The 27861-nt window shown below is 38.2% G+C and overlaps 1 protein-coding gene across 1 annotated transcript; it reads right to left on the reverse strand.

Annotated features, from left to right (window-relative positions):
* Window positions 1-5900: 5900 nt before the first annotated feature.
* On the reverse strand, window positions 5901-16692 carry LOC108669193 (glutathione-specific gamma-glutamylcyclotransferase 1). The gene is made up of 4 exons (XM_018156496.2): window positions 15843-16692; window positions 11272-11307; window positions 8639-8873; window positions 5901-8423 (listed from the first exon to the last, which is right to left on the reverse strand). Exons 1-4 carry the CDS (start codon window positions 15990-15992, stop codon window positions 8125-8127), a joined length of 720 nt encoding a protein of 239 aa, XP_018011985.1. The 5' UTR covers window positions 15993-16692; the 3' UTR covers window positions 5901-8124.
* Between the last annotated feature and the right edge of the window lie 11169 nt (window positions 16693-27861).

Here is a 27861-nt window from a genome sequence, read left to right on the forward strand (position 1 = left end):
CATTCATCAGAACCTAACGGTGATGTTTAGCTAGTAATTTTTTTTTAATTTCACCTTCATTCGTGAGTTGCGCGTATCTTGCGAAACAGGCCAAAATTCGCATTGATCAGAGAATTTATTCCAAACTATTGAACAGATTTGAACGAAATTTTGAATATACATTCCTAACTACCAAGCGGTGATTTTTAGCTTATAAATTTTTTCGATTTTACCTTCGTTTGCGAGTTTTTTTCATTTCACCGTCATTCTTGATTTCACACTTCCTTATATTCGGGCCGTATCGCCGGGTAATTTGTCGCTTAAATTCGCGGCGATCAAGAAATTTCTTCTAAAATACAGAACAGATTTCAACGAAACTTTGTATAAAAATACATAACCTCTCAACAGTGATGTTTAGCTCGTAAAAATTTTTCCATTTTGCTTTCGTTTGCGAGTTATACAGATATAGTAGGAACGACCAGCTTTTCTACCTGTCGATCGATGGCTTCTATAAATCAGAATCAGTATACGTATAGCCGTATAACTCGCAAACGAAGGCAAAAAGAAAAAATGTAAACATCACCGTTGCTGAGGTTTAGGTATTTAAATACTGAGTTTCGTTCAAATCTGTTCAGTAGTTTTGGAAAAAAATCCTTGATTGCTGCGAATTTAAGCACGAATTGCTGTTTAAATCACGAATGAAGCTGAAATGAAAAAAAAAAAACTCGCGAACGAAGGCACAATCGAAAATTTTTTAGTCAGGACTGTAAATTCAAAATTTCGTTCGAATCTGTTCAGTAGTTTGGAAGAAATTACTTGATTACCGTGAATTTCGGCACGTATTGTCATATAAGTATGGAAAAAAAGAACGATGGCAAAATTCAAACAATTTTCACGAGCAAAACATTACCGTTAGGTCCTAATGAATACGTGTACCAAGTTTCATCGAGTTAAGTTCATTAGTTTGAGAAATATTCGGATTCCTTGATCATTGAATTTGAAAATTGGCCGTGAGACCGGCCTCGAGTCCGGCCGTTAATTTGTCCGAGACGCAAACCCAGGAGAGCTAGGTTAAAAAAAAAACAGAAAAAACCATCGCTGGGAGTCATGTGCTGCAAGCGTTGTGTACAAATCGTCTAACAAACGTTCGAACTTCCGTCATTGACTTCGGACAGCCGCCCCCCACATCGCCCCCCTACCGTCTTCTTCTTCCTTATCGCCCCCCAAAATCTTTCCACCGCCCCTAGGGGGGCGATATCGCCCACTTTGGGAACCACTGCCCTATACCATCCGCCACATCAAGCGCGCGTCCCAAGCATCTGCCCAGCGCGGGGTTGACAACTTGACACGCAGCACAGCGGCCCCAGCGGCGGTCATCATTAGGAACCTAGAGCGTAATTGTAGGGTAGCAATCAGTTGACAAAACTCTTGCCTGATGACCTGTCAACCGTAATCACTGTTTTGACCACTCATTGTAATCACCAACGTCAACTCAATTGTGATTCCATTAACAATATTTGCGGGATAACAGCGCGGCGATTGTGTGTGAGAAAAAAGGGAGAAATTCTGAGTATTTAAATTTGCGTCTAAGCAACCCATTGCACGTTGCATGAAAACGGATTTACGAAACCAAACAAATAATTTACTGATTGTTAACTCTGTGACCGTTGAATTTTAAACGAGAGTTGCTGTCTCCCAAAGAAGAGACTACGAAGAAGAGAAAAATACTGCGATATAAATTATTTATTTTATCACGTCCAAGTCTCCATCGACCAAACGTGCAGCGATTCTCTAAAATTGCCAGAAAAGTTTGAATTTAATTGCTTAAAAAGCGCATCGAACATCAATAGCGAGAAATCAGAAAATAAACCTCGGTACCGCATAGAAAAAAAAATTGGTTGCATTATATACGCATAATCAATCATCCATGCTCTTCAACTTGACAAAAAAAAAAATGAGAGCTAACAACTGAAAAGGTCTATTCCTTATTCCTGTCACACTCCTCATATTTAACTTGATAAACAAAACAATAAACAAGAGCACATAATAAAAGCATGATAATTAGTGAGAGGTAGCAGCAGAAGCAAAATTACTTAACAAATGGCACGGGAAATTACCGAAGTTTGTTACTGCAGGAAATGTGCAATCAGCGCCCGCGTTGCTGAGTGATGCGAGGCGCACGTGTCTGACCAATCAGGCTGTCGTTGCTCGTAAAGCTCAACTTTGTTCATTGCCCTAAAGTTCTAACGAGCTAAATCCTTACCGACTCGTCGATGGGATAATATGCACTATAGCTGAAAATCACTGAGTGTTCCTCACATAATGAATAAAGCGAAATCTTTAACATTACATCTGTGAGATAATTTAATTCAGTTAAACGTAAACACTGTGATGCAAAGAGCGGCGACTGAACTAATTAAATAATAATAATGCTGTTATATGTGTCAAATAATAACTATTTGACCAGAATATCATAAAAGAGTAACCTAGGCAGGGTCGTGTAACATTCGTGCCAAAGATGCATGCGTGTAGTACAAACAAGGAAGCTGAGCGTTAATATAATTTTCAACACAAAATTGTTCTAACAAATGTAACATCATGAACCAAACAGAAGGAACTTGGTATCATGACACGCATCTCTCGACGAGAGCCCAATTCCAGACGAGAAATATCAATTACTCGGTCATTATCTCCTGATTTACGTCCTACTCTGGGTCCTTAGCATGAAGAAGGTTACTGAAGACGTCGAGGCCAACTATCCTCCAAATGAGACGCTTCCTGTCATCCTGGGCCAACACATCAGCCTCAGATAAACACAAGCGAGTACACGTAAGCTGCGTCACTCACGCACCCAGAGAGTAGAATAGTAAATAGAATAGAAGTGTCGGCGTTGAAGAAATAGGCCCATGGCCTGTTACCGATTCTTGAACTTTTCGTGACTTGATTCACAAGGGATCCGGCCTTTGGAACCCGATCTTTCCATAGCTGACGATTGATTGAGATAGCTGCTGGACTTATTGCCTGGTCCGTAATTTGCTAGGCCTTATAAGAGGAACCTTGTTGTGGATCATTTTGTTAAAAAAAAGTAAAACGGACGTTGTTACACATCCAGATTTTGTTATAACAATGTTTAGACAGTCGTTGATGAACACCCAGATGATGTTTAAAACAATCTTGACACTAACGTTGGGTGACATCCAAATGACTGACATGTTTATATTTTACTCCTGAAATAGATCTCATCATCAGAATTTTCCGATGTAAAAAAATGTCTCAGTTATGCATCAGATCATCGCTTAATTGCCACACATATTTTTGTAAACACTAACAATCAGAGGTGGGCAGTAGCGCGCAACATGTAGCGGCCGCTAGATTTCAGAGTAGCGCTGCACAGCTCTGCTAACAATATCCTGAGAGAAACCTTATTTCCTCAACGTTCACACGCAATTTTCGTTTCTTCTCAAGGGTTAGTCGAATTACTATAACTAACATTACTTAAATGAGTAATAAATATTTTCAACTAAATAGATTACCCATCTTCATGATTAGAAACATTAAAATGAGATTGTCTGCTCCTGTTTCCGTTTCAATAACTCGGACTCTAAGGTTGAAATTTATATATTTTCACAGCCCGTCCTTGTATTACAAGCGAAAAAAAATATCCGGAAATTAGATTTAGTCAACACTGAAAAATGTGGGATTCTACGCTTAACGAGAATTACTAAGTTATGTTTACCGACCTCATTCTAACCTCTTTACTAATGTGTTTTCTCACATATTTGAGAATTTTTCACTTAGACTAGTGCACATTTGTAAACAATAAACCGAATTGTCTGGAAGTATTACAGGCGAAGAGTGTGTTGTTGTCTCGTAAAATGCGAATAGCTAGGGCCCAATACGTAGGTAAAGAATTTTAATCTAATCGTCAAAAGAAATCATTTTTAGGATTTATTTAAGATGAATCTTCCTGGTAAGAAATCCTTAGTTACATGGATTTTTAATTCAACACGGTACTCAATTGGGTTTTTATTCCGTGGTTTATTATTTTGAACTCACGAACTACATGATGTACCTCGTGCCATGACCGTTGCCGTCCCAGTTTCAGGACCTTAAATCGATCTTTGTCTCCACCGGGACTTCATAGCCATGCGGCGACGTACGTCTCGTTTATATCAAACTGAGAGAAAGGAAGTGACGCGACTTGATATGGACGACGCTACGGAAGCATTTGCACGAGCTGCACCATGGGAAAGTTTACATCACGAGGGGCATGGCGAGCGTTGGTCTTGTGGTTGTGCCATGTTCTGACGGGAGCATCCGTTGTAGCGACGTGCAGTGTAAACTTGCGTCCAAAAGAACCGCTCCTGCGCGAACCCTACGACACCGGCACTTAGCTCAGGCTTTTTAATAACTGGCTATAAACAATTTCTCGATCAAATATTTTTGTTTGAAAATTTAAATAAAATTCTCGACCAAATATCATTTTTGATTCAAAATATCGTCACGTTCAGCCCAATTTTTAACCATAGATGGTTTATATCAGATGTTTAGAATGAATCGTTTTGATGAGAGGCGCAATTTAAAACATCAGTCCAATGATTAAAGCATCGATAAAACAATATTCACTAATCAACCCTCGGATATGCAAGCAAACCCGTTATTTCTTGCCGTGTCTGCTAATGATTTATCTATTTACATGGTATCTGGTAGCCCAAGCAATTATTAGATAGAAGAAAATACTTGCACGATATGGCATTATTTACAGTATTGATGTTAAGATAGCAACAAATCTACCCGTTCTCATACATGTAAATTTAAGATTGTAATCGCCACGAGAGATCAAACGCTAATGCCTAGCATGCAAACTGCGATTTAAAACAGCGTAAAATTATGATCAAGTGGAAATGGAGGCCACAAGAAGATTAAGTGTTCAGTTAGGCCACGAGAACAACGGAGGATGAAAAATTCAGTCATCAAATACTTCTCATTGTAATTTTAATGTGCGACACGTAGCAGAACGAATGAAGTGAATTGAGTAGCTTTTCTAAGGAGCTTACTTTATAAAAATTATTTAAAGCCTTACGGAGTAAATATAAATTAAGTTGACACCGTAGAGCAACTATGCGACCATAGAGTAAATGGTCTCATGCCTATATATAAAAATCTTTCTACGCAGAATGCAAATTATTGCTAAATATTAATCGATGGAAAGAAATTCATCAATGTTCAATAGCAACAACAATATTTGTGAAATTTCTTCACTGCAAAAGCTTAAAATTTTCTATACTTAAAAATAAATCCTTTCAAGAAGTATCTTTTCATTTGCTTGATTAGTCAAGTTTCGTACAAGTGAGAAGGATTTAATCACGACAGAATTTACATGCTGCGTAGACTTGCTTGTATTTCGGTTACACAGAGCAATATTCGTATTAATTTCAATTATACACTCTTACAACATATATACGGTACCGCAAAAAATAAATATCTTTAACAAAAATGTATCGAAATAAATACCCAAAACGATACGTTCGTACCAATTTCCATAAAAATATAAATTTAAATCTAAAAAAGAGAAGAAGTAGAGAAAATTGGTAGTTAACACGTTGACTACGTATTGGTACATATGCGTACCACGAAATGTATTTCTCCAGGAGGTAGTGGTACATAATTCAGGTTGCCTAAAATCGGTCAAATCCGAGAACAAAAAGGCCAAAAACGGCCGATAATTTAATGTATACTAGTTTATTTATAGGTTCCACTATAAAAATTCCATTTATTTTCTTTTTGCAGTATTTAAAATTTAATTAGGAAGTACCCATATTATCAATTTTAGCTGGTCAACGAAATTGAGAAAAACTAAATCACCGAATTTCTCCGGAAAAAATGACCGTCATGCAACCCTGCTTAAAAAAGTACAAAAAATGAAATAATAGTACTAGATGAAGCAATCGTAGTCAACGTGTTAAAACGGTTAACCGTGGAGTAAAAATAACAGCTATCATGACCGTAAGTACAAACTAAAATTTAAACAAACGAATTCAAAGCATTAAATGGTCCAGATATTATACCAGGAGCTAATCTCCGTTACTGCATGTTCTTAAGTCTGTAACACGTACTTCTACTTAAATACAGTCATTAATTTCAAGGTGAAATTAAGAGATGCATATCAGAAGGCAAGTTACCAACAGTAAAAAAGCTTAGGCACGCACCACACATTAATGAGCATGGAACACAACACCTTAGCATATCTTTCGCAAACCCTAAATGATTAAGAGATATCATTAGATGAACTATGTTCACTTGATGCCTTGGTAATAAGATTCAATAAAGACAAGATGACAATACAATGAGCTCGTCTCTTGGCCCAGCCACCACCTAGTGTCAGAGACTCGCGTGAGCTTCATCATCTCAGTAGCCGTACGTTAAAAAGGCACAAAGTAAATCTATCAACACCGTACTTCCTAATTTCTGCTAACATATGTATAGAGTTTAATAGAGTATTTTTACAAACTAAAACGCAAACAACGAATTAAAGAACGTCCAAAGTCCAATTTTCTTTCATCGCATGATAAATTTTTAAGTAACCAAATTGGAAAATAATTTTTCTCGAGTTTTATTTTAATATTTAGGTGAAGTATTTTAGTCTCCTTGCTAAAAATTAAACGGTGACTTCGGCGATGTCAGGTCACTCCAGTTAACGACGAGCCAGTTTTTCCACAATTAACGTAGTATATAAAAGATGCTCGAAAATAAATTGTCATTCTACTCAAGTTATTGCAGTTACCGTTGAACAGCCACCCCGTAAAAAGACTGAACATTGCAGTGTAGGCAATAGCGGAACACATTAATACTGTGGATGTTCAGTGGAGAGAACGCCGGCAATATCACAGCACTGCTTTCACAAGTCATCAGTAAGGAACGAGAACCGCATCAGAAATAAAAATCTGTTAGTAGTCATACTATAAAAATAGAAAAATACTGGCTCGATATAGTGCACGCCTATAAAAATTAACGCTTGTTGAACATTTCTCGTTCATTGCCAAACGTAGGCCAGCTTATCGCACATAAGAAAAAGCTGCCAAAAAACAACATTCGCCAAGACAATAAATAAAGAGAAAACTTAGAAATTCCTTACACCTTTCCGAGTACCTACATCAGCAGCGATAAGTCAAGAATCGATCAGCGACCCAAACACAAACAAAAAATAAACGTGAATCTGCATTAATCGAGGAACCACCTTGTGCAGTCAAAATGATACGAAATTTGCATATCAGGGATAAACTAATAATAAAATATCGAACTCGAGAATATTAAGAATAAGTTATAATAAACTTTAAATCCAGGGAAGCCAGGAGAATTTCTGCAATAGCAAATGTATGAAATAAGATTAATGTACCTAGAGATGCTGTCAAACAGCTGCAGTCTTAGAAAATACCTACTGCGACACAAGACAACAATCAATCAATGCTTGAAACAGATGCTGGCATGGAAATTAACTCGTCTAGATTTGAGCAGCTGTAGATCGTAACGATCATTCGTATTGACCGGCTAAATCAGTGGTTCCGAAAGGGGGCGGTACCGCCCCCTTGGGGGCCGTTGAAAAGATCAGGGGGCGGTGAGGAAGAAGGGGCAGTAGGGGGGCGCAGTCCGAAGTCGAAGTCAGAAGTTCGAACGTTTGTTTGACGATTAGTATACAACATGTGCAGTACATGACTCCCAGCGATGGGTTTTTTCACCCAGATCTAGGTTTTTTAATTTCTCCCGGGTTTCTAGTGTAAATTTTTTAAAATATTCAAAAGCTGGGTTTTTGTGTGTCTAAGGAGGGGATTGTGTCTGTGGGGAGCGCTAGGAATTCACTGGGGAGCCAAGGGGGCGCCAGCCAGTAAAAGTTTGGGAACCACTGAGCTAAATGAAGTCGGCAACGTTGGACGGTTGACAAGCTCGTTAGTCATAACATCAAGCTAACTCCGTTCTTCTCAATATGAGAGACGCCTGCATAGTTGTCAGCACAAAATCAGTATCTTTCTACCCCACAACACATGCAAAACAACCGTTAAGGAACATGAGCATCAAAAGTCCAGAAACCTTAAGAATTCCTGAGTGAAGCAACACGAGCGAGATTCATTATCATCCAGATGTTGAACGTTAAAGGTTGAGACAACGCAGCTTCTTGGCAGGCACTTTAGCGGAGTACTGGAAAGTGTCTCTTCGTTCCTGGACGATAGCAGCAGGCATAGGCCCCACCATATCAATGTCATCGTCACTGCGGTGTTGACTTTGACCAGGAGGAGGAGGGTTGCCCATAAGCGTCTTGAGGCAGAGCTTCTTTTCCTTGATGGCCGATCTCACGAGCATCTCTAAAGTGATTAGATGATCGTCGTAACCTTCAGGGATGTAGTCGCGCATGAACTCAGCTAGTCGCAGCAGATACTCAACATTGTGACCTGCACGTATCCACAAACTTGAAATTAGTACTTTGCTGATCTACGTACGACAGAGCAACACAGATTTAATTCAGAACAAGAACCAAACTCAATTTATTGGATAATCGACTCGAATTAATACACTTCTAATAAAAACAAAGCAAAAATGGCATTATAAATATATATTTCTGCATGACTATATAAGCATACAAATCACACTAGAGAACATAACTGACCAGTAGCGCCACTGCACGACAGTATCTCGGCAGCAATGACTTGCGGGGGCGCTGGCCCCGACCAGTCTTTAGAGTCTGGCGTGGCGATGTAGAGCAGCACTGGGAAGGTGCAGCCTTCACGGGCCTGGAAGCATGTGATCTCCGTGGTGTAGCCGCCCAGTTCCACCTCCCTCGAGTTGAGGTACTGTAAGGCGGCCTCGCCTTCAATCTCGTATGCCACTCCGAACGTCCTGCCCTGCGGTCAATACAATCAGTAATGAACACATTTCTGGTGATATCGTTCGGGTGCATTTGTCAAAGTTCGGCAGCATTCGTCAAAGTTCAGTGGCATTCCTCAAGGTTCAATGGCATTCGTCAAAGTTCGGTGGCATTCGTTAAAGTTCGGAGGCATTCGTCAAAGTTCGGTAGCATTCGTCAAAGTTCAGTGGCATTCGTCAAAGTTCAGTGACAAAGTTCAATGGCATTCGTCAAAGTTCAGTGGCATTCGTCAAAGTTCAGTGGCATTCGTCAAAGTTCAGTGGCATTCTTCAAAGTTCAGTGGCATTCTTCTAAGTTCGGTGGCGTTCGTCAAAGTTCGGTGGAGTTCGTCAAAGTTCGGTGGCATTCGTCAACGTTTAGTGGCATTCGTCAAAGTTAGGTGGCATTCATGAACGTTCAAAAACATAATTAAATGTCCAGATAAAAAACGACATTAACTTAAATTTCCTTATCTGCATGGAGAATAGAACGAGCACCGTTGAATATGCTCACTATATTACTCAATTATCAAACTTTTTGCAGCAGCTCCCATCCATGCATGGATTGAGTTCAGTTTTTGAAGAAAAAAAATTATTAGCAACTTACTCATGACGAGTAGTTAACCAACCTTGGAGATATGTTTCAATGAGGAAAAGAGACTAATTCGAAATGATTTTCTAAAATTCGTAGGTCACTGTAAATACGGTTATTTTAACGCACAAGTTTCGGCAATGTGAAACAACAAAGAGTGCAGAAACATTTTCTTAATTCTCAATGCTATAAAAGTTTATAGGAGGAAATAAACGATAAAACTCGTCCGTCATCTTATTTGAGACGGACGGAAAAACAGAGGCAATTAGAGCTCATTTTAGGGACCATCAACCCTGTCATTTTTTCTCGTGCCTGCAGAGCGCGGACGAGATATTCTAAAGATTTCAGTGGCTAATAATGCATATAATTATATGTAATATTAGAACGTCACAAGACAAGATTTAAGCTCATGCAAAGGGCTGGGAATTGGCCTCAAGCAAGACACGTATTCGCAAGCTCTCATGCAGGATAAACTGAATGATCGAGAGCAGAGCCTTCCCAGCTTTATAAACTAGAAGATTGTAATAAACGTAACGTTCACTTAATTAAACGTTTCAGTTTAATTACTGAAAAAAACTTGAAGGAACTCTATGAGAAAAATGGTTGTAGGTATCATGACTACATGTAGAATTATACTTACAAATTGATCAGAAATAATAATCCCCAATTGCAATGCCTGTTCCAATCCAAATTGTAAAGCCATCATCAAAGGCGTATTCATTCTACCTATACAAAAGGCTTACGCTTCGCATTTGACTGATTGTGGGGGAAGAATCTCGTGATTCACTTATCAGCGAGCTTCTAAGTTATTGTGTTATTTATGTGTGCTATGTTAAGCACTATGTTATTTAAAAATTTCAATAATTTCTCTTGATACGGAAGGCTAATCGTTCGAATTGCATTCGATTCTTGTAACTCGGTCAAGAACGCGGCAAATGCAAAACGCCGACCGTTATCTGTGTTTTGATCTTAATCGAGAATTCAGCTGTATGTTCACGTAAATAATTGTAATTAATAAAGGAGAAATGGTTCATATATGTTGATGTTAAATAAAATATCATTACTGCATGGGGTCAAATTAGGAATTATTGAAAGCCTGAGAATTATGAAAAATTCAAGACGGCATCAGACAATATTATACGCATTTTAAAGGCAATTACGAGCCAAAATGTAAGTTAAATTTACAAATTCTGAAAAGAACTAATTAATTGTGAATTACGTTACTCACTTCAATGCTTAAGCATAGGAAACGGATAGACTAGTATTGATTCAACGTGGCTCGCACGAATACAACATTGGTAAATGAACAATATACAAGGCCCGCAGAGCTTGATGCACGCTATATATATGACATTGGTGGTTGGAGATACAAAACGTAATGGATGAAAAAGCCGCAGCTGCCTATATACCACTTCTTCAGCTTCCCACCTGTTCAGTATTCCCAAAGTCCTGAGGACAGAGCCCTAGGAACTAAACATGAGAAAACAAAAAGCGCGCGAGTCGAACCATTACGACAATCTTGCCCAGTTTGAGGTTCCAGTACTTTTACTCGACCACAAATGCATGTTATTAATGCCTATTCTCAATATACTTGTTGCTGGAAGAGAAGAAAATTGGTGTCGGCATTTTTGACAGTTATATATTAAGGTTAAAAATTGTACGAAGAAATTCACAATTACAATTAATTCAGTTTTACACAAGTACATTTAACGATTCAAAGTCACAAAAAATACGATAGGCATGCACTAACCACTGGACATATTTTTCGAAGACGATCGATTATAAAAATAGCACATAAAACTTACATTTTTTTCCGGGACTAGCGTCGCCACCCGTCCAGGCTGGAACAAGAAAAACAGATCGTGAAAAAGAGTCGAATGGCAATCGTTGAATAACAGTAAATTATTGCTAGAACAAGGTTAACATGTATGCCTGTTGATGTCGATCGTGGTGTCCAAAAGCGAGTCTTACGTGAATTTTATCTAATTAATGAATACGTGTTTGCTCTCTTCACTTCAAAGAGGGATTGGAAATATCACAAATTTATATATACATTTATCGTGGCTCTATCAAATTAATCAAGCTGATTTTTTTATGGGCAATAACAGCTAGTAATTTAAAAACAGGACTGGTAAGTATCAGCATTTTCCAGTGCACTAGAGTCAGCAGTTCAAGCATATCGAGATTAAAAATGGCAACATTCTCTTCAATACAGGCCATTCAGGCTTTACAGTGGACTTGATTCTGTGCCTATACAGTTGGCACGCACGAACACGCGGTGTTTGAGTCAGCGCATCCTCAGGTGGTTGCCTGCCGCGAGAAATGCGTACTTGGCATCCAAGGTATACGCATAGCTGGCAAAGGGATACGCATAGCTGGCACCTCACGCGAGAGGTGAATACCAATGGGAGCCGAGGCAACAACCTCGAAAAAAAAATCATAACGCCTGATACGCCATGGGCTGGTCTAGGCATCCATATAACAATTAAGGGACTCGTTTTTCGTCACGAGCCTTAAGATAAAATGTGTTCTTTGGATTGGAAACACTGTAGGTTACAAATGAATCCATAGTTCAAAAATCGATCGTACTAACGTACTGATTTCTCTGTTCATGTCAGAATAGGAACATGAATGTCGGGTACTAAAATATCGACAAATGAATTCCTAAGTCAGATTCTCAATCGCTGGTCAAGAGAAAAACTCTCATGGAGGTCTTCCAAAAAACTCCTAAAAAGCACTTACGCTTTATGCGAGACATGGTTATGACTTGCAAGCATATGAAACACGTGTCGTTGGATACGTGTAATTTCCAGTTATGCACATGATCGCTTGTACCGAAGATAGAGTTTACAAGTGAAGGTATTGATGAGGCAGCACAGCTGTATCGTACCCTAGTCCATTTGAGAGCTTCAATCGAACCTGATACCCGAGCCCCAGTCAAAACACTGATGCAGAAGATTGCAGCAGCTTGTTATCTTGAAGAAATTTTCTACATTGCTCCTGACAAATTATGCGATCGTCAACTTGATTATGCCTTATAGGTTAGATTGTGCAACTTGTCTGGGCAAAGTAGACTGATAAACTAAAATCTGTATTCTATTAGGCTCGTCACTCAATCATTGCTATATTCTATTCATGTTCAAGTTTACCAATTTAAGGTCGGAAATCAAATCAATAGTTTAAACTACTTGCACACCGAGATGACGACTGTTCGGAATGCCCTAGTTCAGTCAGTAGGTCAGCAACATAGAGCAACATCGATAACCTAACCTTGGCAACCGGCCGCTGACAATTTTATCAGTGGACTACTGGCCGCCCGAAATATCAAGGCCTGACAATGTTTATTTTTAATTGTCCTATCGAGCGATACACGATCACTAAAAATTCCTAATGTTGACACCGCTTCACCTGTGAAGGAGGTCAGCTGCTCCACTGAATGCCAACCACCAGAACGAGAGCTAATGTGGTAGTGGTGGTGGTGGTGGTGGTACATAAGTAGGAGATTAGTTCCGAACCTCGTCAAAATATCAATAGGAATGAATGGAATACAATATATCCCTGAGTTTGATTATATTTTTATGTAGCCTATTTTATTGATTGAATAAAAAGAAGGCATCATTAAAGACAGCTGGAGTTATAAACCATGATTGCAAGGACAAATCATACAAGTGGCGACAACACCATTGGCTTCACCACCCATTTATATACAGATGCAATATATGTACAAGTTTTTATGATTGAAACAGTCGAATCCCTTGTGTGTTTAGAACTTTAGCGGAATGATGGGAAAATCAACAAATCAATACAAAAAACATTTTGTACAGTCGTCGGAATAACAAGTGCCGTTCAAGCCAGTATTTGCGAATAAATTCGATAAATCTAAGCAAATGAACAGCCGAAAGACGACTCAGTGTCGGGAAAACTAGCAAAATAATCATCCATCCTACAATACTTAGTCAAGAATAATAAACATCAATTGCCAGTCTCAGAACAGGCGGTAATAAACAGTTCATCACTCAAGCTGTGAAAATCGCTCATTCTGAGGCATTTCCGGAATTCTGCGTCGCGACAGAACTGAGTGTGCAAAGCAAAGAATTGTTTGTGAGGCGCCCAACAGACCATCTATGAAAGAAATTTATTAACAGTAATCTTTAGTAACGATTCCTTTGATAATTATTAAGAAAGCTTGCGGTCCTTTGAGTATCTTAGGGAAGTTTCATAGATACCACCAATATCATTTTAAGACATTGAATATAACCTTAAAGCAGTTCAGGGTACGAAAAAAAACGGCAGCGTATAAATGGTTGGAACTAAAATCAAGAAAAAAGTTTACCAGCTCATCCGGTGCAGTTCCAGTACTGCCTGCTTCTACACTTGCAGACGTGTGATGACACAACATTTTTCTGTTGAAAAGCAATGCGGGCTGCAAGGTCGATTGCAGTTCGAACTCAACATTCAGCCACTAACACAGCAAGCTTAGGTTTATCATTGTTACTTATCGTTCGTACTAAGCTGTTCTTACTATGATAACGGACACCGTACCTGTATTCCAGTTGATGGTGAACACAACTTGACACATAAGGATATCTTGACACATCAAAGTCGTCAAGTTATACGTCAAGTGAACAGACGCAACTGTCATGACCTCGCACGTAAACACAGCCTTGTGAAAGTTGCCTTCACAACACACGCAAGCACCAATCGAAACAAAAATGAAGTAAAAAAGGTGTTATGAATGCAAGCAAGATTATTCAATACCATAAGTATTGCTTTGCGAACGAGTGATTGCACTATGGCATTTACCGTTTTAATCCCATGCAATATCTAGATAAATAAGTAAATTTATTATTGCAAGTAGAAAAAAATATAACGCAGTACTCACTGCAGTGAGTGACAGAGAGCGCATTATCTCGTCGACGAAAACTTGAGGTCACGGACAGACGGACGGACAGACGAACACAGACAGACAGACGGACGGACGGACATGGCGAGCACTATAGTGCATTTTTTTTCCATAAATGAGAAAATGCGCTAAAAAGAACGGCTGTATCATATTTCAGCTGAAAGTTGAATTCTTTGTTATATGAAGATGCAAGACACTTCAAAGTTTGATGGGTGTTAGTTCAGCAATAGATTTCTTCTATTTATGACGTCATAAGTGAGACAGTGTCATCACAACGCGACATTATTTCGCCCCAGGCACGCTTAGCTCCGTCATGCGCGCTACACGTGATCGCGCTACTCGGGAGACTAGCGACGGTGTTGACGCGGCGAGGCGACAGCAAGAAACCTCGATTTTTTCTAACGCAATTTTGTAGATATACATATAGGTAGGAATTCAACGTATGTTTATCAGAACACAATTCCGCTAATAATATCCGATAACTTCAGTGATAAAACAAAGGGTTCTTTCTTGGAATACCTATTCACTGTACAACATTTGATGAATCATAGGTAACTAGAAAGGCGTTCGGTGATAGATGAGATTTTGAATATCGTGAATTGTGCTGGGATGGAGAATTCAATTTGAACTATTTTCATATTTAACTAACGGCAGCGCATGTTCAGTTATAAAAGTTTTAAAATTGTCGTTCTAAACCCCGAATAACAAGACCTAGTAAAAAATAGCTAACTAGTAGTTCTAAACCCTGAATAACATTTTTTATATGAAACGCTATAGAGATTATGGAGCTGAACACGACCCAGGTACTAATTCAAAATAGTCGCATTTGATGCAAAATTGCAAGATGCGGACTGTTGTGAGAAATTTACTTGGTTTAACTAAGTGAAAGATAAAATACGAGCAAGTTCTCCGTCAAAAACCGAAATCAACTTTTCTGGAACCACGTGTTCTGCTCCAACAGACGTAACAAGAAATAATTAGGCGTTCTGTGAAGATAATGAGCATCCTCTGGGAAGAGATCGATTAGCACGCGTTGGGCGACGTTGCCAGATGCGCGAGCTGCTCGTCTCCGCTCGTGGCAGACTTGCTATGTGGAATCTTAACGGGTTTACAAAGCGTAGTCGTTGCTTGAAAATAGCAAGAAAATATTGAACTCGCACCTATTAAGTTATAATTGTAAACAAAAATTATTTTACCACTAATGCTTGAATCAATTTTAAGTATAAAACTCGATGAATTTCGGATTGTAACTTAAAATGTTAAGTTAGAACTTAGACTCTCTCGTTGATTCCCTTCCAAGTTTCCTACTACTTAGTTTAAAGGTCAACGCAGACAAGCGTGTTATATTTGAAATGAACTAGCTACTAGCCTACTATAGCACTTTAACTTGTAGCATCAAGGAAAGAATAAATAATGATTTAAAGCAATGATTGAATAAACAACATTCGGAAATTTATCAGGAGACAACGTTACCTTGCCAGGAACTCCTCGATGCGTGGTGTTGCCTTGCCAGAATCGTCTCACATAATGTTTGATGTGACCAACTCTTGAATTTTTATAATCAAATCCCGGATGCCAGCATAGGGATCCGTAACCGAAAACCCACAAGCTTGTGTTTTCCATGATGGGTAAATAATGCTTCCAAGCCGTGCTCAGAGAAGAACAAAATGTCAAACGGTGGGAAAGAATACGGTTTCAAAGACATCAGACACCGTAATCACAGTAAGCCAATATCACGGTAAATTATTATTATAGTGGATGAATATACATTTTTGTTTTTCGTCCGCAATATTCACGACAGTGACGACACAAATTAAAATTTAGAGAAGAGCCGATCCATCTCACGCTCACTTGAGGGCAGATCAGCTGCACCTGACTCCAACGGTGTGTTAGTCTGGGAATATCTGGCAACTTATGATGCCAGACAGAAATGCTTTTCATACTCTTTCTTAGCAGCAACTATTGTTTTTAGAGTAAGCAATTGCAAACCCGAGAATATTTGATGTGCTTAAGAACTGCTGACATGTCATTTAATAATTAATTTGAAGCGTTTCCCTGAAGTTGACTCGAAACTATTGCGAAAACATGCTTTAGTAGTGTTCATGAGCTGTGCTGCGCTGGGCCAATCACAACGCGTATTCCGTACTAGTCTCATTATTATTGGCTCTAAAAACTTTCAAGATTCTGATGCAACGAAGATATGGTATTTCAATGAATGGGTGCGAACAGCTGGGGCTAAAAACGTGCGATATTCTACTTCCGTCAGTGGCTTCAAGCATACAAATTACCGACTCGGTCAGACTTGAATAATGAAGCTGCTGACAAATTGACCTTACATGCACTTAATACTGTTATATGCCAGCGCATTTTTTTCGAAAGACGAATGCCCGAAAAACTTCTTAAATAGAATATTTAGGGCAAAAAAGTTAACCGCAGGTTCGAACATACTGGGACACGTGAATTGTTTGAGCAATAACTTCTTCTAGCTGTATAGCTGTAATACCCGGGCTACATATTTGAAAATATACATAATCTTATTTATTTCGCTTAGTTCTTAGTTCGCTTGCTCAGAAACGCATTGGTCTGTGTGGAAACAATGAACACAGAGCAGTTAATGGAATCAAAATAAGAACAATTTCAGGCTCGGAAAATGAAACGGTAATCCACGTTTCCGTCACTTCCGATTATTACAAAGAGGTCCATAATTACGAGCATTTAGAAGCATTTAATTATTTTTGTAGTATTTTTTTCGGTCTCATTTGTAAGTCCTTTCACTCGCCGGAATAATGTTTCGTCCGCCAATTAATCAAACAAATTTTGAGATTATTTATTCTCTTTAAAATCTGTTCAGTTACCCAAGAAATAAAATTAACGGGATGTGTTCAGAGCGCATAAGGCAAACGCGCAACTCTAAGCGTGTGAGCGTGTAGAAGTCTAATCAATGTAGAGGAATTTCAACAATTTTCGCTTTTCAAGATCAATAATCGTTTTAGAGCAGCCTGTGCAGCATTTCAGTTTTCAACGCAAAAGCTCACGTCTCGAGATAATTTCTCTCGTTTTTTTTTCAATCGTCTCGTATTCCACTACAGCGCTTGCAACAACGCTCTACGTTGCACGCATGTTAAAGGCCAGAAACGAACGCAGTTTCATGCCATTTTGTTCATATTAAACTAATATAAATAATTTTTCTATTCAAAAACCGTTTGTTTAGATGCTTAGTACAGAAAAATTATGTCGTAAAACTGATTTATTCTTCAATAAAAGCAGCAAACACCCAGCACGCCTGCACGGAGGAGAGCACAGCAGCAGGATTCGTACACGACGATCTCCTCGACTAGTCTGGAGCTAGCACGGTGCCTCTCACTTGTCCTAAACTAGTCTCAGGTTACCGGAAAAATCCGGCCCTGTTAGGCCTAAACTGATAGCATGGTTCGCGTTGATAGTGTTGAGTGCGCACTTACTTTATGTTGATTGTGCGGCATTCAACATGGCAACTATGTTGACATGTTGGCAACATGGAATCTATGTTGAAATGTTGAATAACGTGAACACAGTGAGTACTTCCTTTATGTTGATTGTGCGGCATTCAACATGGCAACTTTGTTGACATGTTGGTTGGCAACATGGAATCTATGTTGAAATGTTGAATAACGTGAGCACAGTGAGTACTTCCTTTATGTTGATTGTGCGGCATTCAACATGGCAACTATGTTGACATGTTGGCAACATGGAATCTATGTTGAAATGTTGAATAACGTAAACACAATGAGCACTTCCTTTATGTTGATTGTGCGGCATTTCAACATGGCAACTATGTTGACATGTTGGCAACATGGCACGACATTCTAACATGGCATGACATTTCAACATGGCAACTATGTTGACATGTTGGCAATATAGCATGACATTTCAACATGACAACTTTGTTGAAATTTTGGCAGCATAGCAACTTTACTGACATGTTGGCAACATGGTATGACATTTCAACATGGCAAGTATGTTGACATGTTGAATAACGTGTACATAGTGAGCACTTACTTTAAGTTGATTGTGCGGCTTTTCAACATAGCAACTATGTTGACATGTTGGCAACATGGCATGACATTTCAACATGGCAACTTGGCCTGACATTTCAACATGGCAACTATGTTCACATGTTGGCAACATGCCAACTATGTTGAAATATTGAATAACGTGTACATAGTGAACACTTACTTTATGTTGATTGTGTGGCATTTCAACATAGCAGCTATGCTGACAACATGGCAACATGAAAACTATGTTGACATGTTGAATAACGTATAGCCACACAGTGCACAATCTTTATATGTTGATTGTGCGGTAAATTCTTGGCATGGCAACTAAGTTGAATTGTAAATCAACACAGACACACTGATCAGTTACTACATACGATGATTGTCCAGAAATACTCTACATGAAAACGGCGTTGAATTGTTGATTAACTTGTGCAAAGTGCGTCGGAAATATATAGTTTTGTCGAATGTGCAGTAGATTTTTGTACATGATAACTGTAGCGAATTATTGCTTATATTGCGCATGCAGTTCATGAAGATTGCATGAACAGACGTCATGTTGAATGGGCTAAGTCTAAATTATATTTACTAGATTATTGCACATATTTCAAGATACTTGTAACTTCCGGTCGTGCGATAGGTTGTGTAAAGGTCAAGGTTGCCTTTATTTATTTCCTTCTCTTCGCAAAAATTATTCCGGCTTTATATATCTTTTTGTACATAGGAGGTAATCTATTGACGATATTGTTAATGGAATCAAAATAAAAACAATTTAACAAACAAAGATTAAATTCAATTTTATCTTTGACCATGTTTTTCTATAAGCCTAGGTCATGCTTATCTCTTACTAAAGAGATGACCAATTATTGCTAAAATTTCTCCTGGGGCAACCAAAGAATAATCCCAATAAAGTAACACAAAAGAATTGCTGGGCAAATTGGCGCAACTAAGCTGAGGTATGCTCGGACATGGCCATTATGACGCGTGTTGTTGCACGAGTTCTATTACTTCCCTCTCGTAAATAACCACTGATCTGGGGTAATTTACATCTGTTATAGTGCAATTTTCATCCGCAAATTTCAGTAGTTTTCTTCGCCTCAGGGTTTTTTTTTTTCAAGTCTTACGCTCAAAGAACCAGAACGAGGAAAATTATCATGCGTGTAATGTTTTCATGATCTACGAGAGATTATTTGATAAGCAGAACAACCAGCTTAAAAGTAAATAAATTGATAATATTTATATAAACGTTGTAATTGTAGCCTTCCGTTCATGATTATCCTTTCTTGCAGCGTACATCAGTTGTTCATGATACAAAATTCATCAATTTAATATGTATTAATGTTTTGACACACTACTCCATGAAATTTATATAAATTTTTTTAAACTGAGATCGAGTAAATGCATGAGCAACTAAAATTGTGAAAACGCAAATTCAACGTATCAAACGCGAGATTTTTCGCTATTCTTCAACCGAAAACTTTCATTTTTATGTTTGCACGTTCAACGTGGCCATTGTTTTGGGGGCACATATGAACCGGCATCTGTCATCACGAACTCCTATTCCTCCGTCGCGACAATGCGTTCTAGAAAATCGGAAATTGCTGGTTGGTCAGGCATGGTGCGGTCCGCAAAATGCTCGCCGAATTGAGTAAACCTTGTCCAAAAATTCCATTTCCGTGAAAACAATGCATAGCGACAGTCATTCCCTTGTCTCGTACGGAAATAATACCAAACATTTTTTGTGGCAAAACTGTTTCGTTCCCAGGTACGATGGAAAACTGCTCAAAACCTCGTTCTATTTACTGCCCTGTTGTCCGGAGCGTTTATATAGTGAAAAGTAGAGCCGAAACAGCGTCGGCCGGTCGTCGTTCTCCCAGAAGCCTTCTATAATTCATCGGTTATTTCGACCAGGGTTAAATGTTCTCATGCTGAGCTTATTCTTTGCGCTGCTTCAATAAAATGCGGAACAAGTCCAGCTTGCGGATTACGGAACTGCTTGGTACCATGAGATGACCGTAAATAAAACTGTTGAGTTTGCCCTCCATAAACACAAAAAAAACCATCGTGGGCCAGGGTTATGATTGAGCATGAAAATTGCATCTCCTGCAAAAATATAAATTGAATCTTTCCAGAAAGACATAGTCGTTGTTAAATGAAAACTCACTGGGAATCGATTCAAATAAAATTAATTTAGTAACTTGCTTACTTTGATAATCGACTGGTTCAGTTAGTGTCGATACAGTAAATTCATTATTTACTGGTTAGGTAACAAAAATTGCTGTCTGGAGACTAAACTAGACCTGCATGCAACTTGGATAATTAAATGTAGCCAAAGGAGCTTTGCTCTGAACAAGCAATTATGAAACGTACTCAAAATAAAATAAATAAAATAAAAAAGTCATGAATCAAGCCTTCAGATCTGAAAAAAACACACTATTCCTGTACTCATTAGTCAGTCTAAGCAGAATAACAGCTTACAGCTCGGGTATTAATTAGTCAGACTTAGCTGCAGACCTAAGTAACAGCATAGGGATATTCAATTCATGATTCAGTCTAAGCTGAAGTGCTGAATAATAACAAGCAGCTCTTTCACTCACAAATTCAGTCCAATCAGAAAGGCTGAATAATAACATGCAGCTCTTTCACTCACAAGTTCAGTCTAATCTGAAGAGCTTTATAACAACGCACAGCTCCTGCTCTTATAAGTCGGACCAAAATTGAGAACTGAAAAACAACGTACAGCATTTGGACCAATGAGTGAGTACTCCTCGTTCACAATTTTTAGAAGCCGTCCGTCACTGCGGCCATCATGAATATAAAAGTTATCCATACAAGTAGAATAACTAAAATTGGTTGAAATACCTTGGTTAGATTTGTAAATGTGACGAGAATTTCGTGTTAAATTGAAGGCATTTGTACGCATGCAACATGACATGTTGCCCAGTGAAAGTATTTCCGTACACTTCTGATAATTTTGAACCGACAGCATTGCCTACCAAAAAATGTTAGCACAAATGACTTGATTGCTACTTTCTAACGATAATACCAAGCATTATACATATATGTTATTGTAATTAAATAGGATATGCTTGTGTCGTATTAGAAATTGTTTACGCAAATCAATTGTCACGATACGTGTGAGATTACATATTTGAGGTCATTATGCTTTTTATTAAAAAAAGCTATAAAATTTCAATAACCAGTTTACGAATAATAAATAAGATTTAGCGATGAAAAATTGATACGATATTAAGTTAAGATTCGAAATGGTCAAAAACTTGATCATGATATCGCCGCAAAATGAACTCGTGCCTCGATCAAGTCTGGGCATCAAGATCGAAGCGTTTAGAGCGCAAAGTGAACGCCCATGGACATCAATTTGAAGGACATTGGTCGGGCAAAAGTGTTTCAGAGCACACCATGTTTTAAGTCTTGAAAGTACAAGAAGAGTGAATGCCATTATGTGGGTTCCATTAGAGACAGGCACCTCGTTCTCAGTGCCTTCACATGACCATTCTTCTTGAGCTTGAAGGTTTGTGGGCAGTAGCTAAAAGCAAAGTGTCGGCCTGGTAGAGGCCAGGGGCAGTTCTTTCAAAACTCGCTGAAGCACACGGAGCGGCCGATTTCTCGTCTGTGATTGGTGGGTTTAGCATGAAAAGCCGTCCGTGATTGGCTGTCGGAGTTACGAACTCGTAATTATTTTTGATGGTCCGACCCCTGGTGACTTGCAATAGTGTGCATAGGAAGCAGGCGTTCGACTAATAGATGCAATAATGGACTGTTTAAGGAGGTGTCTTGTGAAGACACAAGCTATGACGTGCAGGTTAAGAAGTGAAAGTCATTGTTGGGGCGATGTTATTATGGTGCTTTAATGTTGTGCTCTTCTTGCTTGACAGAAACGCCCTGACCTTATACGTCAATCGGCTATTAAAACTGCGCAATGCTCTCATTACTTTATCAACACTCGATCTTTATCTGGAACAGATGAGATGTCCGGAAGAGATGTGTTCGGCCATTGCGTTGTGTGATCGAATGTATTTTTTATTTAGATCAATAACCCCTCTCTTTATCGTTGCAATGCTTCGGGTAAATGCTTTATGCTTCGATGAGAATAGAATAACATTCGTTATAATTCCCGAAATATTGAGTGCAAATGTTGCCTTCCATTATTGACTGCAAGACACAATAGGTAAAATTACGTCGACTGTACGAACTCGAGATCAGTGAATGACTTGGCAAGAAAAATGTCTGATGGAAGCTAGGAAAGAATGATCGAATTTTTAGCGTACGATGACCTAGATATGGAAGGCCTCAATCTTTCCCTTATCTCATATCAGTGCCGATAAATTGCTCATAACGATGTCAGTGAAGAGTTATACTAGGCTGTCTAGTGACATAGTTTACTCTTGAAATCGTTGGCTTTTAATAAGCAGTGATAAATGACTGATGGTTACTCCGCTCTTGTTTATCTCAGGAGATGAGAACGGAAGCTTGCGTGGCAGTGCCGAAATTTGTGTGCTCTGAATTTCAAACCTCATGTGAAGCTCAATTCTTAATATCGATTCAAAATTCTTTCTAACTCTTCCTTCAGTTGTTTTTAAATTTGTTTAACAAAATCTTTATATTTATAAATAACTATTTTACTATTCACTTAGAAGCACGCAGAGTGCTATAATTTTTCAAGTTATTTCTTCATCCGTATACCCGAAGTGATTCGAATTGTTATATATTTCATCGACTATTATTAAATGAAAACAATAATTGTAGGATCCCCGATTCCATCTCTGGTAACGCATAAGTAATTTAAAATGCAAATAACGAGGCGAAAATGAAAATGGCAAAAATTCTTATAGTTTTCGATTTTATACTTTCGGATTTCCTCGTTTTATGAATAAGACGAAGGAAACCTGATACCTCGGCACATACGTTTGACCCCGTTGAAGCTGTCACTAATTTATGAGGACTTTCAAGTCTTATAATTTTGCTTATCATCTAATTGCATTATTCATATATTTCAGAACAATTTGCAATGAATAAAGGAAAAATTTTAACGTTAAAAAATATCCGAAAATATCCTGAAAAATTGTTCCACTTCAGTGAGAAGAATTGTAAAACTTAGCCTGGCGCTAATATGGCTTGGGGAGGTTGAGGTAGCATCTGGCATATGGAGCCGAGCATGCGAAGGAAGTTGCTAGGTTGACCCTTGACTTAAAGAGGCAAGTCCCTAGCTTTAGTGTAGAGCTCCTGCTTATAGAGATGCAGTAGCAGGGGTCAGGAGGTCGCTAAACTACTGCGTCCTCCATGCAAGAGGAGACTTCGATGCCGTGTACTCCCGCATCTTAACTCCGATGCCGTGTACTCCCGCATCTTAACTTCGATGCCGTGTACTCCCGCATCTTAACTTTGATGCCGTGTACTCCCGCATCTTAACTTATTCGATGCCGTGTACTCCCGTATCTCGAGTTAGACTCAATGCTAGATCTTTAACCTTTTGTTTACGGATGTCTTCACCGCCGTCAACGCTATTCATAGCGAGAAGACATCTTTCTGTTATAAACGAAGCCTGCACTGCATAAGGAAACTTTAAGGGCAAAAAGTTTCATGGTCATGATATATTCAAGGGAAATTGGGTGATTTAGTTGGGATTTATTTCGACGATACATAAGCTAATTTTCCGTAATAAAGACAGTGCTCCAATGATCCTGTAGAAGTGCCTCTACATGAAGAAATTGCAAGTACGTCTGTGGACTCGTAGAGCTTGCCTGCAGGAGTAGAATGTCTTTGTAAACAACCTTAATTAAGGTTGGTACATTTTCTAGGATACGTTTAGGTATATTTACTTTGCCCGAGACATGCAGACACTCTGTACCATGCAACAGGCTGGTCGATATGTTTTTTCATATACTTAAAATGTGAAATTTGCACAGAGAACTCAGACGTATATACAGCATGCAGGTACTAAACATTTTCTAGGAAACGTTGATGCATTTGCTTTGCTCCATAAACACTGATACACATCTGATTGGGATATGTGTAGGTAAACCTATTCAGTTAGGAAGATCAAGGTTTCGGCAAACTCAAGTCGCTTAATTTAATTTTGACAGAATATGCAGGCGAGCACCACTGTTTAGGACGTTTATTTAATTATTTCGGATTATTATTTAGGTCAGGACTTGCATGCATTGTCAGATTATTTATTTGTATGCCACGTGTTGGTAGATACTTTGTGACAGATGGTTGACGATAATGAATATATGAATATAATTGCATAGATTACATTCAAGTATTCATAGATGACGGTAATGAATATAATTGCATAGATTCCAACTAAAACATTTGAATTTTATCACATTTATTGCATTTGATATTGATTTATTGATCCCAAAGTTACATTGATATTTCTCCAGCATCAGATCGCTGTTAGGTCTTGAAGAGATCGCTGCCCAATTCAACAATGCTATCAATCCTTCAGAACTAAGTTGACATTCCAGGTACGATGTTACCTCAATTCCTGTAAATCCTTGCGCCAATAACTGCAAACGCATTGAAAAGACCACCATATGTTTTCCTGACACTGGGATGATTCTTTCCAGGGAAATTAGACGTGTTTGTGTTCATGAACCTGGGCGTAATGAAGGCCTGGGACACTGGCAGCTTTGAAAGGGTGCCCCGAATTCCCAAGCAATGGCTTGGAAAGTCGTTTGAAAGGCGCAAGGAAAGAGCGATGCAGAGGCATGAAAGGGAAATCGTCCACGAGCTGCCAGGTTTGTTGTAGGGCGCATGCGCGTGTTTATCGCGCGCATGAAAGACGGGCCATTACCGTTCTAAATTCATCGAAGCATCTTGAGGATGAAAAAAAGAACGGGTTTATTTGTTAATAAGTTATATCATTTGTCTTGAGAAGCGCGGATCTTCTGAGTCGTAGAATCAAGTTTCAGTTTAACAATATCGAACAATGTGAATAATATGAGTTTAAAAAATGTTGATGCAATCATTATGTTATGAGGAAAATTTCACCATTTAATCTTTAATTAACGCAATTACTAAGATAAAAAATTTATATGAATATATGTATGTTACACTTATTATCATGAACAATTAATGAGCATCCATGCATAAAGTCACCACAAGTGAAGTAACGAAATTATTTCTCTAGCACGTGTTGTTATGTCGATTAAATCAACAGATGTGATCAAAATTATCATGAAAACCATTTTCTATCATGAAATTTAGTATTATCTAAAATATAGAAATTTGCAATATTGTCTTATAGCCTTTATTTTAGTGCTATATATTTGAAAATAAAACGACTTACGGAAATCGCTACGTACATGCAATTAATGAAACTCATTCTAATTATTGTTATTTGAAATTTTACCCATATAATTACATCCCATCTTGCATATTTTATCATCATACTTTAATTTGTCGATGATATGAATATCCTTGCTTAAAATAGCCACTGAATTAACATAGAAATATACATTTGAGCCGTATGATATATTCACGATTTCGAGCACATTTGTATGCAAAACTAATCTCGTATGAAAGATTTCACTTCGCTATTTAAAATTTGTCGTAACTGATGGGAACCATCTCTCTCAGTTAATTAGTCAAGTAAAAAATATTACATGTAAGCATCATAGATACTCGTAATTAACGCTCGGCAGGAAGGGAGTTACTATATATCAAATAATTTGTTGATAAACGAAGAAAACTATCGCTATTACTAATTTAATCAGGAGATATACAAGTGATAAGCATCATAGACAGATAACTAGAGCTTGGGTTAAGGGGAAGGGTTGATGCGACCGCATCATCATTAGAGAGTCACGTCATCATCCCTCAGAGTCACGTATCTCATGGCCTGTCCGCGGTCCAACTTCCGGTCTCGTCCGGTCTTTAGTTTCAGTTTTGTTAAGTTACCCTACAACACCCAGGACATGGCGGACCACCAACTTTGATTGAGTTATGAGAGTTAACAACTCCCGGAAACTTATTTTTATTGCGTCACTTACTATACAAAGTAACTCTTATTCTTATTTAAAGTAAACCACAATATCAAAGTGAATATTTTTCGGCTTATAATTCCATTACAGGAAATATCGTATCAAGTTGACGGGTGGAACTAAATGATCTTGAAATTAAATTAACTATTATTATGAAACTATTATAATGAATTATAAATTGAAAATAAAAGTTAAGTTTGATAATAAATCTGACTTCTGCTGCATGGCATGTAACTGGACGCTAATCCTACACTAATTTTATTTACCTTGATAACTGTAAAGATGCAAAATTGTTGCAAACGTTTAATGAAATGAATGAAATCTTCGTGTGTTGTCTGAATGAAAACTTCGGAACAGACTGGCCTAGCGTAGAGCTGTCAATAAGACCGTGTTTCTTAATAGTCTCTTTACTCTAATTCCATATGATTTTCATATATTGAGTAACCATGCGTGTAGCTTATCATCCTAAAGCAATTAAAATTTTATTCCACACTTAACACAGGCGCTTTTAGTAAATTATGCATTTCTAATTGATTATACTTGTGTAACTAGAAAATTGAGCAGATGATGGAGCTGGTCTTCAATTCGTGTATATTGAAAATAATGTTGATTTTCAGAGCAATTTCTTCTCTCATGCCAATCCAACCCTTAGAAAATATAACATTAGCTAATCATTGCGAATGAGTCGTTTGAAATTAATTATAAAGTTCTGAAAGAATTGAATTACGAAAAAGAATTGAAGAAAATAAATGACAAAGATATTTCTAAGTTATAATTGCAGCGGCGATTATATATGAGAACAAGACGATTAATTTTTAATGACAAAGCTTATTAATATTGAAATGCGATATACTTGTCTGTGCGCATGGTTGTGGGAAGAGACGCATTTTTTAATAAAAAATATAATGAAATGACAAAACGCTCGATATGTTGTGAAACAACAGGCATTTCATCCTCCTGATAGAACTTATCGTGCTTAAAAATTCACGTTGCCTTCAAATTTATACAATATTTGATTTGCTCATGAAGTTAAAATTTGCCTGCCCGTGGAGCGTTCACCTAAAAGGCTAAAATGCCCATGCACATGACAGCGTCGCTGGTGTGGCTCGTAGCTTCAGTTTCCCCTGAAGTCATCAGAAAATGACTCTGACTTCTGTCACATTTCTGCCGGTACTGTGACAAATTTGTGCGTGATTCCTGCATGCCGACAAGTTTTCACGGATTTTATGTTTAACTACAATAAATTAGTTCAATGGATAATGGGGTCAATCACCTCATTGCATATTATTGCATTACAGTAGATTTTTCATGAAGAGGTGGTGCGAAATTTGATTTCCCAACACCAATTTTGTTTTGCAATGAAACACCTGATGCACGAGGTGTTGAAAAGCCGAGCATTTCTGAGTAACCCGGCTTCGCAAAAATACAGACTGATAAAGATATTACAAA

This window comes from Hyalella azteca, unplaced genomic scaffold (genome assembly GCF_000764305.2).
Source record: "Hyalella azteca isolate HAZT.00-mixed unplaced genomic scaffold, Hazt_2.0.2 contig16646, whole genome shotgun sequence".
Lineage (NCBI taxonomy): Eukaryota > Metazoa > Arthropoda > Malacostraca > Amphipoda > Hyalellidae > Hyalella > Hyalella azteca.

Bases quoted from the DNA above. Each gene is read 5' to 3' on its own strand.
- LOC108669193 (XM_018156496.2), bottom strand. From the start codon at position 15,992: ATGGAAAACACAAGCTTGTGGGTTTTCGGTTACGGATCCCTATGCTGG. The intron at 11,308-15,842 runs GTAACGTTGTCT...TTCTTGTTCCAG, and splicing joins ATCGAGGAGTTCCTGGCAAG to CCTGGACGGGTGGCGACGCT. The intron at 8,424-8,638 runs GTCAGTTATGTT...GGATACGTGCAG, and splicing joins GTCGTGCAGTGGCGCTACTG to GTCACAATGTTGAGTATCTG.